This window comes from Scyliorhinus torazame, chromosome 14, assembly GCF_047496885.1.
Source record: "Scyliorhinus torazame isolate Kashiwa2021f chromosome 14, sScyTor2.1, whole genome shotgun sequence".
Taxonomy (NCBI): Eukaryota; Metazoa; Chordata; class Chondrichthyes; order Carcharhiniformes; family Scyliorhinidae; genus Scyliorhinus; species Scyliorhinus torazame.
The window spans coordinates 52,300,286-52,316,962 of record NC_092720.1 but is presented as its reverse complement, the minus strand read 5'-3'; the positions used below and the strand labels follow the sequence as shown (position 1 = coordinate 52,316,962).

General features: G+C 47.7%; 1 protein-coding gene across 4 annotated transcripts in view; it reads left to right on the top strand.

Annotated features, from left to right (window-relative positions):
* The window catches only part of abcc5 (ATP-binding cassette, sub-family C (CFTR/MRP), member 5), a 194,304-nt gene that overhangs the window by 158,716 nt on the left and 18,911 nt on the right, over positions 1-16,677 (top strand). For 3 of the 4 annotated variants that reach the window (XM_072474195.1, XM_072474194.1, XM_072474196.1), the window contains 2 exons: positions 8-86; positions 6,901-7,014. In XM_072474195.1, the coding sequence (XP_072330296.1) occupies positions 8-86; positions 6,901-7,014 (193 nt within the window). Of the gene's footprint in view, positions 1-7; positions 87-6,900; positions 7,015-16,677 lie in introns of those variants that run through there. The other variant, XR_011934457.1, reaches the window with a different exon arrangement.

Sequence of the window (16,677 nt, the reverse complement as noted above, 5' to 3'; positions counted from 1 at the left end):
TTGTCAGGTACAATCTAGATCCTTTTCAACAATACTCCGAGGAGCAGGTATGGGATGCACTAGAACGAACACACATGAAAGAATGTGTAAGTACTAAGGAATATGTTTGGTAATGATTATGAATGAATTATGTATGATCAACACTGTACAGTCTGCATAACTGTATAACTATGTTGGATCACTTGTATGGAATGGTTAACTATCTGCATTGTTCTAGGTATTGATGAGAAATGAAGTGTACTCTGAATTTGATATTTTTTCCGTACTGTGTCATAATATAGGTGAACATTGTCCATTCAGTTGTGTGACCAAGGTTTAAATCCAACTCCGATTCATGGATGAATGTTTTTCTTTGTCTTGAATGCGCCTGCATTTTACTCTTTACAGCCATAGGTTAATAAAGATTTGGTGTAACTTAAAAGCAGCTACAGTTGGGAACGTCTGTAACATCAGAGATCAGTGCGCAAGGACCATTTGGCTCCAGACTTCATTGCAGCCGTGTCCAAACATGACCCAAAGAGCCGAATTCCAGAGTGAGGTGACAGCGATTGCACTTGACATCACTGCTGTATTTAACCTGAACAAAACACTTCCGGTGATGGGGATGTGCCGAGCAAACTCATGGAAGGTGACTCTCCGAATAAATCGAATGTCGGCAGTTTTATCCGAAATTAGCCCGCCAGATCCAGGGGGGGAAAGCACTCCATTATCAGATCCGGGAGGAAAAGCACTCCATCATCACCCCCTTCAACCCACTGAAGAAGACACAGGCTAACAATCGAAATGCCATACAGCATCTGCTCCAGAGGCCGCAATGGGACAAGGGGCAGCAAGAACCGAGAGAAGCCAACGAGCGAGACAATGGACCCACGATGCAAGGAAGGCCCGGCCGCACCAGAAAGAGAGGGGCCACTGAGCCGTGCAACGAATTCCCCCTCGCCAGACGATGGCTGGATAAAATTCCTCACGCAAGAGCTGAAGCAGCTCAAAGCAGCGGTCAAAGTGACGGTCACGGAAGCACTGGCCAATTGCAGGCGACTCTCAACAAAACGGACAGGCAACTAGAAGTTCAGGAAGCCACGATCAGAGAACTAGGTGAGGCCGCCATGGCCCAAAGTGACCGGATCGTCGCGCTAGAGGCAGACATAGCAAGGTTAATGGTGACTCGGGGAGCCTGAAGGGGAATGTGGAGGACCAAGAAAACTGGTCGAGTTGCCAAAATGTTATAATAGTGGGGTTGCCGGAGGGGATTGAAGGTAGAAACCCCATGGACTATTGGTCCAGATGCTGGGAAACTTGGTGGGAAGGGACAGCTTCCCCAGCTGCCAGAGAGAAACATCACTCCGACCCAAAACCAGGACTGGCGAGCAACCGAGGGCAATAATTGCGTACATGCACTGGTACCAAGACCAGGATGAATCCTGAGATGGGCCAGGCAGAAGAAAACGTGCCACTGGCAGGGACACCAGATAAGAATTTATCAGGACATTTTTCAAGTTCAGGAGTGGAGTAAAGTTTTGGATGCTTTATCCAGCCAAGCTTAATGTAACCTACCAGCACAGGGAGCACTACTTTACAGACTCGGCAGAAGCAGACAAGTTTTTCAAAAAGAACGGACTGGGAAAGCAGCAGCAGAAACAGAGGTGAAGCCGTCACCCTGAAAAGACTGAGAAACTGAGAGACAATTTGTGCGGGACTGTACCTTCTCGTTCTAAAACCGAAAGCTAAGGCATGGGGAAGACTGGGCAAGAGCAGCGGAGCGCAGAAACGGGAAGAAAGTGGAAGAGGGGAAAAGGAAGAAAAGCAGCGGGCAAGGGGAAAACTCAGACCAAACCCGGGAGAGGGGGCCACCATGCTAGCGGAAAGCTAGCGCCAGGTACGAGAGAGACAGGAGTGACGGCGCATCTCCCGCAGAGGAGAAAGTGCCTGGCGGGGGGGTGGGGGATAAACATCACAACAAGGGAGACAAACGGGGGGACAGAAATGCGGGGGGGGGGAGACAGGAGAGAAGCAGAGGGGAGTGGGGGAAAAGCTCAGAACCATAGGGTAATGAAGGGACGGGGGGGGGGGGGGGGGGGGGTAGGCTCTCGGCTGGCAATAACAGGCCACACAGGGCAACAGGAAACAAGATGGCGCCACAGATCGCAACTTTGGAGGATTCCCAAATAAAGGGAAATCCCCGGAGTGCAGGGGCCCATCCACTTGGTGTATACCTAGTTGGTGGCTATGTTGGGTGGCCCCTGGACAAAGGGAAACCCCAGAGCGCAGGGGCCCGACTTCAGCCATTTTAGATTGCCCCCTAACAAAGGAAACCCTGGAGTTCAGGAGCACATCATCAAGGTAAGTGGGAACGAAACAGAAACCTAAAACAGTCACCTGGAACATCAGGGGACTTAACAGCCCAGTGAAAAGATCCAGAGGCTTCTTTTCGCGAACAGCTGGCCAAAATCCAAGCTAGGCGACTGGAGATCTGCGTACAAGACATGGAGGCTTTGTTAAGTGTAGACAGCTAAAATCGAACATCAGGTGCCTGCTAAACAGGATCATGACCCCATCCGGGGAGGGAACACTGGAGGTGATCATCTCCCTGGACGCAGAAAAGACTTTCGATAGAGTCGAATGGAAGTACCTCATAGAGGTAGTGGAACGTTTCAGGCTTGGAACAGGGTTCACCGTCTGGGTGAAGCTCCTGTACAGCGCTCCCACAGCGAGCGTGGGGACAAACACCACCAGGTCTAAACACTTCCAGCTGCACAGAGGCGCAAGGCAGCGTTGTCTGTTGTCCCCACTGCTGTTTGCCCCGGTGATCGAGCCATTAGCGATTGCGCTCAGAGCGATAAAGAACTGGGAGGGGGGACAAAGCACAGAGTCTCGTTTTATGTAGATGACCTGCTCCTCTATGTCACAGACCCACAAAGCAGCATGGAGGGAATTATGGCGCTCTTGAATGAGTTTGAGCCTTCTCAGGCTACAGAATCAACCTGAGCAAAAGTGAAATCCTCCCGATGAACCCTCAAGGGAGAGGGGCAGAAAAACAAGCCCGAAACACATTCCACTACCTGGGGATCCAAAGAGCCCACCACTGGACACAAGTCCACAAATGGAACCTGGACAGCCTGGTGGAGGAAGTTTAAAAAGGGCCTGTAGAGGTGGGACACATTCCCACTTTCGCTGGTGCGGAGGATGCATACGATCAAGATTAACGTACTGCCCAGGTACCTCTTCCTGTTCAGATCCATACCGATCTACATACCAAGACCTCTTTTTTAAACTCAGTAGAAAAAATGATAATGGTGTGTGTGTGTGTGTGTATCTGTGTCTCTGTGGGGGGTGGGAGCCTGGTCCTCCCAAACCTGCAATATTACCCCAGTTAAGACATCTCATCGGTCTGACTGAAATGTCCATCAAGGCCCCCATCTGCAACAACCAGAGCTTCGCGTTCACCAAAGTGGATGCCACCTTCAAAAGGTGGAGACAGGACAGTGGGGTCACTGACAGTCGGGGACTTCTTCACGGGACAACAGACTGACAACGCTAGAGGAACTGACAGACAAATTCTAACTGACCGGAGAGAACGAGCTATGATACATACAAATTGAAACCCTCCAACATTGGGAAACAATTACTATTCAAAAAGTTACGAGATGCAGACAACTTGGGGGAGGGGGAACTGCGGGGACTTGTATGGGAGACTATTGGGGAAGGCACGCTCCCACTGGACGAAACGAGAGAGAAATGGGAGGAAGAGCTAGGGTTTGAAATAGGGTGGGGACTCTCGAGTGAAGCACTGAACAGGGTCAACTCCACATGAGCAAGCCAAAGTGGGCAGCACGGTAGCACAAGTGGCTAGCACTGTGGCTTCACAGCACCAAGGTCACAGGTTCGATTCCCCGCTGGGTCACTGTCTGTGCGGAGTCTGCACGTTCTCCCCGTGTCTGCGTGGGTTTCCTCCGGGTGCTCCGGTTTCCTCCCACAGTCCAAAGACGTGTAGGTTAGGTGGATTGGCCATGCTAAATTGCCCTTGATGTCCAAAAAGATTAGAGGGGTTATTGGGTCACGGGGATAGGGTGGAAGTGAGGGCTTAAATGGGTCGGTGCAGACTCGATGGGCCGAATGGCCTCGTTCTGCACTATGTTCTGTGTCCTAATGCAGTTGGAAGTGGTACATCGAACACACCTAACCAGAACCTGAATGAGCAGGTTCTTCTCGGAGGTGGAGGACAAATGTGAATGGTGCCAGGGAGGCCCAGCCAACCACGCCCACATGTTCTGGGCATGTCCCAGACTTGAGGTTCATGGACAGCCTTCTTTGAGGCGATGTCCAAGGTTGTGGGGATGAGGGTGGAGCCGTGCCCGACAAGTGGCAGTCTTTGCGATATCAGAACAGCCAAAACTCTTTATGGGAGGAGGGCCAAGACCCTCGCCTTTGCCTCCCTAATCGTCCGCCAAAGAATCCTGCTAGGCTGGCGATCAGCAGTACCACCTAAAGCTGGCTGACCTGTCGGAATTTCTCCAAATGGAGAAAATCAAATTCACCGTCCGGGGGTTGGAAGAGGACTTCCACAAGACGTGGAGGCCATTCACCAACCTGTTCCAGGATCTGCTTGTAGCCAGCAGCCAATAGGCCAGGGGGAGGGGAACTGTCGGAGGGAACACAGACGCCAACAAAAAGGGAGGAGGGGAGGGGGGGGTGAAATAGGGAGGCACAACCCAACCATACCTCCCCCCGGACAGAAAAGAACAACCTACCACGATGTATCACTATGCTACCCCAGTATGTACAGGACTGATGAACCAGCGACCAAAGAAAACATGCAGGTAGCAAGAAAGGGAAGTGTTTTTGGGGAAGTAGGGGGAATTGAGGTTAGGTGGCTAATTCAAACGCTGGGCACTTGTAAATTGTAAACTGTAACTGGTATGTATAGATTTGCTTATGTTTATTTTGGTTGTGTATAAAAAGAAAAAACTCTTGATAGAAACATTTTCAAAAAATTTCAATATTTAACCAAGTGTGGCGTCAAGGAGTCTAGTAAAATTGAAGTCAGTGGGAATCGGGGGAAAACACTCATTTGATTGGAGTCATACCCAGCACAAAGGAAGATGTTTGTGGTTGTTGGAGATCAATTAATCTCATCCCAAGGATGCTGCTGCAGGGCTCCCATCAGTGATGATTGCACTGTGTTATGACTTGCGATGGCAGCTATGAGCTGAGCGGTCACCCGAAAGGTGGCTCTCGTCTAAGAACATTGACTAATGCCTTTTAACTCCAACAAATGGGCACCAAAAGTATTCATAATCCCCCAGACTAACCCCCCACCGACCACACTGCCAAGCAGGATGGGAAAGAATCAGCTTCCCAGACAAAAAGCCAATAAAGACAAGGGGAAAGAAACCTCTGCCTTGGAGCAGGGAATCTGGACATGGAGGCAAAGAACCGGTGAGGGTCGACCCCGCAGAGCTCCCAGCGCAGACCCAAGCACTGATGGACAAAGTGATGTGCTTCATCAACTCCGAGCTTCAGCGTCATAGGGAGTAGATGAAAAAAGACCTCCTGGCAGCTGTCGAGGTGGCAGTGGACAAGCAAAACAAATGTAATTATAAACAATGTAAAGAGTTCTGTCGGTCATTGTAAGTATGAATGTAAAGTTGTGTATAATTTTTGTATAAAGTTAAAAATCCAAATGGAAACACTTTCTTAAAAAAACATAATGCACACCAATGTAAGGAAATGATTGTACTGGGACTACTGTGATACTTGTATTGGTGTTGTTATTGTTTTGGTTATTATTTTTGTTTTTATGTTCTGCAAAGTTTTGATAAGTGCAAAAATTCCAATAAAAATATGTTTAAAAATTTTTTTTAAATGATTGCACGGCGTTCAGAACCATTTACAACTCCTCTGATATAAAGCAGTCCGTGTTTGCTTGTGTCTGTACAGCATTCAGGCTCGAGCTGGTGACTGATGAGGGGCGTTCATGCCACACGAGGGCCTGGCAATGATCATCTCCAACAAGAGAGAGTCTAGCCATTTGCCCTTGACATTCAGTGACATTAATGTCACTGAATAACTTAACATCAACATCCTGAGGATTACCATTGACAAGTAACTTATTTGGATCAGCCATATATAACCTGGCTACAAAAGTATATTTGAGGCTGGGCATTCTATGTCACCCCCTGACTCCCCAAAACCTTCCCAACATCTACAAGGCCCAAGTGAGGTGTGTGATGCAATACTCAACACTTGCCTGATGAGTGCAGCAACACTCAAGCGCGACATCACCCATGACAGCAGACATCTTGATCAGCACCACATTCACCACTTTCAGAGAAGTAGCTGTGTGCCTAGGCTCCTTCGACAGCACCTATTGAACCACAACATCTACCACCTAGAAGAGCAAGGGGGAGCAGACATGGAAACACCACCTGCAATTTCCTCTCCAAGTTACAAATTGTCCTGACTTGGAACTATATCGCAGTTCCTTTGTTGTTGCTGGATTAAAATCCTGGACCACTCAACTGACAGTGCTGTCGGTGTACCTATAACGCACAAACGTAGCAGTTCAAGAAGGTGGCAACTAGAGATGGACAAAATTGCTGGCCTTGCCAGCGACGCACATTCCAAGAATGAGTTTTATTTTAAAAAAGTCAAAGTAATATTCTTTGCGGTTGAGGAAGAGTGCACAGAGCTGAGGAAGAGTACACAGAGCTTTAATTCACATTCAGGAAGTGCTGGTTTAACTAAATATTTGAAGCATGGCTGGAATTTGAGATTAATATAGCTAGCTTTGTTGGAGTTGTAAAGACCTCTGGGAAATAGAAAGCATGAAACACGTGAATTAAAAATAGTGTGACTTTGTTACAATGTTTCTTCAAACATTGTGTCTTTTCCACAATGCAGATCTCTCAACTGCCTTTAAAACTGGACTCTGAAGTGGTGGAGAATGGAGAGAACTTCTCAGTGGGAGAAAAGCAGTTGCTATGTGTAGCTAGGGCTCTACTACGGAGATGTAAGGTAAGAGTTGAAAGCTGAGCAGATTCCATGTACATCAGGGTGTTAATTTTGAACAGCTACAATACCAGTAATGGAGCCTGGTAATTGCGAAGTATGAATTGGAAAATTGAGCTTATAATGCTTTAGATTTATATCTGATGATTTGTGTGATCCTGGAACTAACTTTATGTCTGGGACAGGGTCCGAGAACCAGCTGGTCTTTTCCTGCCTGCATTTTTATAACGGTATCAACACGAGTGGTATCCTCCACTAACAGTGCTGGAAAATCAAAAACACATCTGCCTATCACACACATTAGTAATGAGCTATACAAATTTCAGTGCCGGTGTGATGCCAGGTATGAAAGCCATACAGATTGTATCAAACAGCGTGTCCATTAGGCTGGTTGGGTACTGGCTGTACCCAACCAGCCCGTTCTTGCAAAACCCAAAACATGATGTCCAACATTAGATGTGATCTGAGACTGGACAAAACTTGCTGAACAATTGTGATTTGTGCGAAGAATTATAGTGAAAAACAATTTTAAATGATCAGTTAGTCTCCCTTACTGCATGCTAAAGCCACATATATTCACTCTCTTTTGCAGACAAAAGGAGCATGTGCATGCATTACACCTTTTCTAACGAAATAAAAGCTTGGGGGACTGCTATTCTCTTGTTCATTCCCCAGGGCATTGCCTTGTCCAATCAGTCGACCTGCCTCGAGTTTGAAACAAAAGCTTGGCTGTTAACTGTTCTCTTCTGCATGGCAATGTGTGTACCAGTTAAAGTCCACTTGCCAACCTAACCAATCAGCACTCCTCTCATGCAGTATAAATTGTAGTTTCCTTTACTGTTGGGTTACCTTGCGTAATTGTCCTGGTGAGTGGAAGACAAAAACTTAATAGTATGTCTCTCTTTTCAGCAGTAACCAATTTCTGTATGACTAAAGTAAATTATTGTGGTACTGGAATCTGAAGCAAAACAGAAAATACAGGACAATCTCAGCAGGTCTGACAGCATCTGTGGAGAGAGAAGGGAGCTTTGACAAAGAGTCATCCAGACTCGAAACGTTAGCCCCCTTTCTCTCTCCACAGATGCTGTCAGACCTGCTGAGATTGTCCAGTATTTTCTGTTTTTGCATTATTTGTACAACCTAATAGAAAAGCAAATATGGCTGTTGTTGGAAATTCTGAAATAAAAACAGAAGATGCTGGAAAAACTTAAGCCTGGCAGCATCTATGGAGAGAGAAAATACAGTTAACGTTTCGAGTCCATATGACTCGCCTCCAGAGCGGACTCTAAATGTTCACTCTATTTTCTCTCTGCCCAGATGCTGCCAGATCGCCTGAGTTTTTCCAGCATTTTCTGTTTGTATTTCATTTGTCTACCTAGTTTGTTTAATCTTTCTTCATAACTTGATCCTTGAAGTCCTTGTACCGTTCTAGTAGATCAGTGCTGCACTTCCTCCACAGCCAGCACAGCTTATCTAAGATATGGTGCTTTCAGTACTCTGATATAGTCTCATCAGGGCTTTATATAGCTGAAGCATAACTTCTGAATTCTGCTCCTCTACATATAAAGGACCGCATTAGCCTTTTTGATTATTTTTTTTGTACCTTTTCATGCCATTTTAATGATCTGTCTTTTGGATCTTGACTGGTTTTAGGTTATCACCATATCGAAAGTACCCTTTTCTATCCCTATGTCCAAATTGGAAGACCTCATACTTGTCTACATTGAAATCCATTTGCCACGGTTTTGCCTATTCATTTAACCTGTCAGTATTTATTTTTAAACTGTTTACAGTGCTACTACCCTTGTGTCATGGATATGTGGCTTTCTATCCCGTTACCTAACTTGTTAACGAATTGTGCAAATAGTTCTGAAAGAAAGAATTGCATTTATGTCGTGCTTTTCAATACACTGGAAGTCTCAAAGAGCTTTGCAGCCAATGACATACTTTTTGAAGTGTAGTCACTTTTAAAACGAGGACAACGCAGTAACCAATATGCACTCAAGAATTTCTCACAAACAGCAAAGTGATAATCACCAGATAACTTGTCTTTTTGATTGAGGGATAAATAACTCCTCTGCTTTTCTATGTAATATTGCCATGGAACCTCGTTCACATCCATCTGAGTAGGTAGCTGGGACCTCTGTTTTACATCTAATCCAAAAGATAGTACCTCTGTCAGTGAAGTGCACCCTCGGTATTGAGCTGGAGTGCCAGCCTTGACTTGTGTGTTCAAGCCCTGAAGAGGAACCTGACCCCAAAACCTTGGTCGGAAGCAAGAGTGCGACCAACTGAGCCATGGTTGACAGTTAAGGTCCCAAAATAGATCCTTGCTGCACATTAGTAGTCACATCCCGTCAATTAAACTACCTCCCCATTATCCTTACACTGTCTCCTACTCGCCATTATCCCTAATCTGTTTCCTATTCGCCCAATTTTCTAAGCAGGTCAATAATTTGCATTCAATTCCATGAGCTTCAGCTTTAGCGAACAATATAACTTACCATCCATAGACATTCCCTTATCCACTACCCACTCCAGTCACCTCTTTCAAAATAAGATTTCCAGCATGGCGTACCCTTCAGAAATTCATACTTATTTTCTCTGAACAGCTGAAAGATTTCACGGTGATCAGTTCCCTGTCCATAATTATAGATTAACAATTTCACAACAACATAAGACCATAACATGCAGGATGCTCCGTCATTCAATGAGATCATGATTGATCTGATATGATAGCCCTCAACTCCACTTCCCACTTTATCCCCATAACCCATGATTCCCTTTAAAAATCTTATCTCAGCCTTGAACATACTTAACCAGCCAGCCTCTGCGGCCCTCTGTGATACAGAATTTCTTAGGTAGGGTAGGGTGCTCTTTCCAAGAGCCGGTGCAGACTCGATGGGCCAAATGGCCTCCTTCTGCACTGTAAATTCTATGATAATCTATGATGATTAGATTCACTACCCTCTGAGAAAATAAATTCTTCCTCATCTGTGTATTAAATGGACGACCCACTATATCTGATTATGCCTCTGCTCCTAGACTCTGCGACAAGGGGAAACAACCTCTCAGCATCTACCTTGACAAGCCCCCTGAGAATCGTATATGTCTCAACAATGTTGCCCCTCATTCTTCTAACACTGATCCCTGTGGCACTGCACTGGTTATAATTTGCCATCCTGAAAATGACGCTCTTTGTCATCTTATAGAATATTTTTTGTTGTAGAAGCCCTCCAGTGCAGAAGAAGGCCATTATGCCCATCAAGTCTTCACCGACTCTCTGAAAGAGCACCCTATCTAGGCCCACTCTTCTGTCCTATCTCTGTAACCCAAAATAACCATTGGACACTGAGGGGCATTTTAGCATGGCCAATCCACCTCACCTGCAGATCATTGGACTGTGGGAGGAAACCCGAGCATACACTCGGAGAATATGCAAACTCCACTCACAGTCACCCAAGTTGGGAATCGAACCCGGGTCCCTGGTGCTGTGAGGCAGCAGTGCTAACTACTGTTAAACCAGGCCACTCTATTTTTAGCCAATCCTCTATCTGTGCTAATATACTACGCCCAACACCATGGGTTTTTATCTTATTAAGTAGCCTTTTGTGTGCTTTTTATTGACGCTTTTTGGAAACGTGTTACATCTCCTTGACATTCAAGGCTTTACCATCGCTGAAACCCCCACAATCAACATCTTGGGGGTTACCATTGATCAGAAACTGAACTGGACCAGCCATATTAATTCTATGGCTATCAGGGCAGATTAAAGGCTAAGAATCCTGCGGCGAGTAACTCACCTCCTGACCTACCAAAGCCTGTCCACCATCTACAAGGCATAAGTCAGGAGTGTAATGGAATGCTCTCCACTTGCTTGGATGAGTGCAGCTCCAACAACACTCAAGAAGCTTGACACCATCCAGGACAAAGCAGCCTGCTTGATTGCTCTCCCTTCCACAACATTCAACCCTCCACCACTGACGAACAGTGGCAGCCGTATGGACCATCTACAAGATGGACTGCAGGAATTCACCAAGGCTTGTCAGACCAGGTATTTTCAAAGTGGGGGTCGTGACCGCGGGTGAGTCACAGACGGGTGGCGGGAAGGTCTTGGAGCCATCCATCGCGGCGTTCCCGATCGCGGGAATTCAGGTAGAACGGCCGCAGCAGCTGGCTTTAAAAAATGCCGGCTGCATGCGGCTTTAAAAATGACGGCTGCGTTGCGCATGCGTGCCCGCTCATTAGTGCACATGCCCGGAGCGAGCCCATCAGCGATTTAATAAAAATTTAATTCGGGCTTCCTGCCTGAAGCGATGACAGAGAGCAGGTCACGTGCCCCGAACGCTGACGTCACGTGCTCTGGGTGTGATTTTGTCAAAAGCAAACAAGCAATAGGACTGTAAGATTTAAAATGGATCGTTTTGAAATAAGGAAGAGAGGGCCAGAGACACAAACAGGCCAGGATCTCACCACTAAACCTGCTGGAGAGAGTGGCCCAGGGGAATCCACAGCAGGACAAAGCAGTGGTGCTGCGAGCTGTTCAGGAGAGTCCACAACAGGACAAAGGACAAAGCAGTGCCCCCCCCCCCCGCCCATCTACATCAATGGCTCTCCATTAATGGCTCTGAAGCGGAGATGGTCGATAGCTTTAAGTTCCTGGGGGTCACCATCATCAACAGTCTGTCCTGGTCCACATACGTTGATGCAATAGTCAAGAAAGCCCAACAATGCTCTACTTCCTACTTCCCGGAAGCTAAAGAAATTCGGTATGTCTGTGTCGACTCTCACAAACCTCTACAGCTGTGCCATAGAGAGCATCCTATCCGGCTGCATCACAGCTTGGCGTGGCAATTGCTCGGCCCAAAATCGCAAGAAACTGCAGAGTGTGGTAAACTCAACCCAATGCATCACACAAGCTTGCCATCCTCCCATTGATTCTGTATACACCTCCCGCTGCCTTAGGAAGGCAGACAGCATTGCCAGCTTATGCAAACCAGCCCTGGCATCCAAGAGCAGCCGGCCACCCAGGAAGCAGGGAAAACGCGCCGGCCTGAAGATGAAACTTAAATTGCGCGGCTTCAAGACTCTTCTCCCCAGCGTACTCCTGGCGAACGTCCAAGCGATTGAGAACAAGCTGGATGACGTCGATGCTGAACTTGCTTCCCAGAGAAAAGTGAGAAACTGTGTGTGCTCTGCTTCACCGAGTCATGGTTTACTCTGGCCACACCAGACTGCGCCATCCAACCCGAAGGCTTTTCAATCCACCGGAAGACTGCAGGATTGGCTCAGGCAAGTCGAAGGGCGGGGGTGTTTGCCTGCAAACAGTCGCGGAGGTTGTCCTGGGACCAGCACCGCACAGTTTTCTTGACTGGCTCAGCACGCTTGAGCTGCTGTTTGTAAGCCGGAAGTAGGAGTACCGACCTGTGGTCGGATTTGCCGAAGTGTGGTCGGTAGGTATGTTTGCCTACTCATCAACACCTCCTGGTGCTCGGCTGTGGTGTCCCTAGCATGCCACTGCTCCCCAAGCCTAGAATACCTGACCGTGAAGTGTCGCCCTTTCTACCTCCCACGTGAATTCACCTCTGTACTCATCACAGCAGTCTACATTCCACCCCAGGCGGAAGTGAAGAAAGCACTTGACGAACTACACTCCACCATCAACAACCAAGAGACAAATCACCGTGAAGCCCTGACAATGGTGGCTGGAGACTTCAAGCAGGTCAACCTCGGGTAGGTTCTAACCAAACTCATCAACATATCTCCTGCCCCACCAGAGGTGCAAACACCCTAGACCACTGTTACACGATCATCAAAGACACCTACCGACCACACTTTGGCAAATCCGACCACAGGTTGGTACTCCTACTTCCGGCTTACAAACAGAAACTCTAGTGTGCTGAGCCAGTCAAGAAAACTGTGCAGTGCTGGTCCGAGGACATCCTCCGCGACTGTTTGAAGTCTGGACTGGTCCATATCGAAGGCCGCGGCAGCTAACCTGGATGAGTACGCAACCAACGTCAGAGACTTCATCAGTAAGTGTGTCGAGGACTGTGTACCACAGAAGACAATACGGGTGTTCCCCAATCGGAAACCCTGGCTCAACCAAAGGGTTCACTCCCTGCTGAAGTTCCGTACAAAGGCGTTCAAGTCCTACGACCCTGACCTACATAAGAAATCCAGGTACGACGTATGGAAAGCCATCAGGGTGCAAAAAGAATATCTCATCAAACTAGAGTCCCAGGCCAATGACACAAACCCACGATTACAATGCCAAGGCACACATGAGATCACAGGCAACAAAGCAACGCCAGGCGGAATATCTGGGGCTGGAGCATCCCTCCCCGATGAACTGATAAGTTCTATGCTCGTTTTGAGCAGTCAGGCAATGCATCAGGGCCACCCGCCCCAACAGCCCTGGACACACCCATACCCATTACATCCTCAGAGGTAAGAGCTGCCTTCTTGAAAGTGATTCCGCGGAAAGCGACGGGCCCCGACTGAGTCCCTGGGTGAGCACTCAGAGTCTGCGCAGACCAGCTGGCGAGTGTATTCGCAGACATCTTCAACACCTCACTCCTCCTCTTTGAGATCCTCACCTCCTTCAAGAAGACCACCATAATACCAGTACCAAAGAAGAACAAGGTAGCCTGCCTCAACGACTGCCAACCGGTGGCCCTGACGTCTGTTATCATGAAATGCTTCGCGCAATTAGTCATGAGATGGATCAACGCCAGCCTCTCAGACAGTCTCGATCCATTGCAGTTCTCCTATCACAGAAACCGATCCACAGCAGATGCTACCTCCCTGGCTCTATAATCAACACTCGTACACCTCGACAACAAGGACACCTATGTGAGACTGCTGTTCATAGATTACAGCTCCACCTTCAACACCATTATCCCCACAAGACTTATAACCACACTGCAATCTTGGACTTGACCCCTCCCTGTGCAGCTGGATCCTTGACTTCCTCACCAACAGACCGCAATCTGTCAGGATAGGCAACAGCACCTCCTCCACAACAGTCCCGAACAGCGGGGCCCCGCAAGGATGTGTGCTCAGTCCTCTACTGTACTCCTTATATACACACGACTGTGTGGCAAGACTTAACTCCAGCTCAATCTATAAGTTTGTGGATGATACGACTGGTGGGTCATATCTCAAACGATGAATCAGACTACAGAAGGGAGATAAATCACTTGGTTGCATGGTGTACCGAAAACAACCTCTCTCTAAATGTCGGAAAGACCAAGGAATTGATCATCAACTTCAGGAAGCGCAGCACGATAGCTTTATGTTTCTGGCGGTCACAATCACCAACAGTCTGTCCTGGTCCACTCACGTTGATGCAACAGTCAAGAAAGCCCAACAACGTCTCTACTTCCTACGGAAGTTAAAAGAAATTCGGCATGACTGCATCGACTCTCTCAAACTTCTACAGATGTGCCATAGAGAGCATGCTATCCGGTTGCATCACAGCTTTGTATGGTAGCTGCTCAGCCCAAGATCGCAAGAAACTGCAGTGTGGTGAGCTCAGCCCAATGCATCACACAAGCTTGCCACTCACACATTGATTCTGTATACACCTCCCGCTGCCTCAGGAAGGCAGACAGCATTATCAGAGACCCCTCCCACCCAGGCTTTGCCTTCTTGCAGACCCTTCCATCAGGCAGAAGGTACAGAAGTCTGAAGACCCCCGCACATCCAGACATAGGAACAGCTTCTTCCCTACAGCTACTAGACTCCTCAACAACTCTCTCTCGGTCTGATCTGATCCCTGTAAGAACACTATTCACGACACCCTATGCTGCTCTTGCACACGTATTTGCTTTGTTTGGCCCCTTGTTCCACACTGCAACCAATCACTGTCGATGTACCATTTGTCAATGTACTCTTATGATTCTTTATTTGTCGACTATGTACGTACTGTGTACGTTCCCTTGGCCGCATAAAAATACTTTCCACTGTACTTCAGTGCATGTGACAATCAATCCATTAGGCAATCAATCCAGGGCTAATGGCAGTCCCCTTTGCTTCCCCCTTCCCCTATATCGATATCTGTCACAGCTTACCCTCTGGTATTATTTTATCTGCTGTTTGACTTTTCACACCTATTGTCCTCTCTGGGGACTGCCATTAGCACTCTTTCCTCTTGGTTTCTGTGGCTGTTAGCACCCCGTTTCCCTGGGTTTCTGTGGCTATGACTCATCTTTCATTCTCACTCCACAGTATAAATATTTCCCACTTTTCTGTCTTTTAGTTTTGACAAAGTGTCATCTGGACTCAAAATGTTAGCTCCTTTCCCTACAGATGCTGCCAGACCTGCTGAGATTTTCCAGCATTTTCTCTTTGGTTTCAAATTCCAGCATCCGCAGTAAATTGCTTGTATCCATCATTATATTCCTTTTTTCTATTCAATACCTTACCCTACTAAGGAAAGCATTCCATATGTTTTCTTGACCACCTTGTCCACCTGTCCTGCCACCCTTGAGGACTTGTGGACATGTGCTCCGAGGCCTCTCACTTCCTCAACCCCTCTCAATATCTTTCCATTTATTGAGTATTCCCTTGCTTTGTTTGCCCTCCCGAAATACATTACCACCTTTTTCCAGATTGAAATCCATTTGCTACTTCTCTGCCTACTCAACCAAACCATTGATATCCTTCTGGGGTTGCCATCTGTCCACTTTCCGATAAGCAACATGGCCAATTTTGGTGTTGTCTACAAATTTCCAAATCATGCCTTCCACATTTAAGTCTAAATCATTACTATATACAACAAACAGCAAGGGCCCCAACACTGAGCCCTGTGGAGCACCGGTGGAAACTGTTTCACATTTGCAAAACATCCATCGAAATGACCCTTTTTTCTGTCACTGAATCAATTTTGAATCCAACCTGCCACCTTCCCCTGTATTCCAGATCTTAATTTCCTGACCAGTTGCCACCTTGTACCTTGTCAAATGCCTTACTGAAATCCATGTAGACAACATCCACTGCACTACCCTCTTAACCCTCCTTTTTACTTCTTCAAAAAATTCTACTCGGTTAGTAAGACATGGGGTGCGATTCTCCGGCCCCGGGGGGGGGGGTGGCCACAGTAGCCTGGACCGCGATCGGGGCCCACCGATCTGCAGGCGGGCCTGTGCCATGGGGGCACTCTTTCCCTCCGCGCCGGCCTCTGTAAGGCTCCGCCATGGCCGGCGCGGAGAAGAAACCCCCTGCGCATGCGCAGGAAACACGGCGGCGGTTTTGCGCACGCGCCAGCCCAGGGCGGCCCCTCGGCGCCAGTTGGCACGGCACCAACCCCGCCGCCACCGGAGGATTCCGCAACTTCCGGGTGGCCCGACGCCGGAGTGGTTTGCGCCACTCTTGGCGCCGGCGTCGGGCCGTCCCGCCAATTGCGGGAGAATCCCAGCCAAGATCTTCCACTAACAAAACCATGCTGACTATCCCTGATCAATCTGTGCCTTTCCAAGTGACATCCTATCTCAGAATTGGTTCCAATATTTGCCTATTACTGAAGTCAAACTGACCGGCCTATAGTTTTCTGGTCTATCCCTCACTCCCTTTTTAAATAATGGGATGACGTTCGCAGACCTCCAATCCTCTGCGACTTTGTGTGTGTCTCGTGAGGATTGGAAAATGATCCTCAGAGCAATTGCT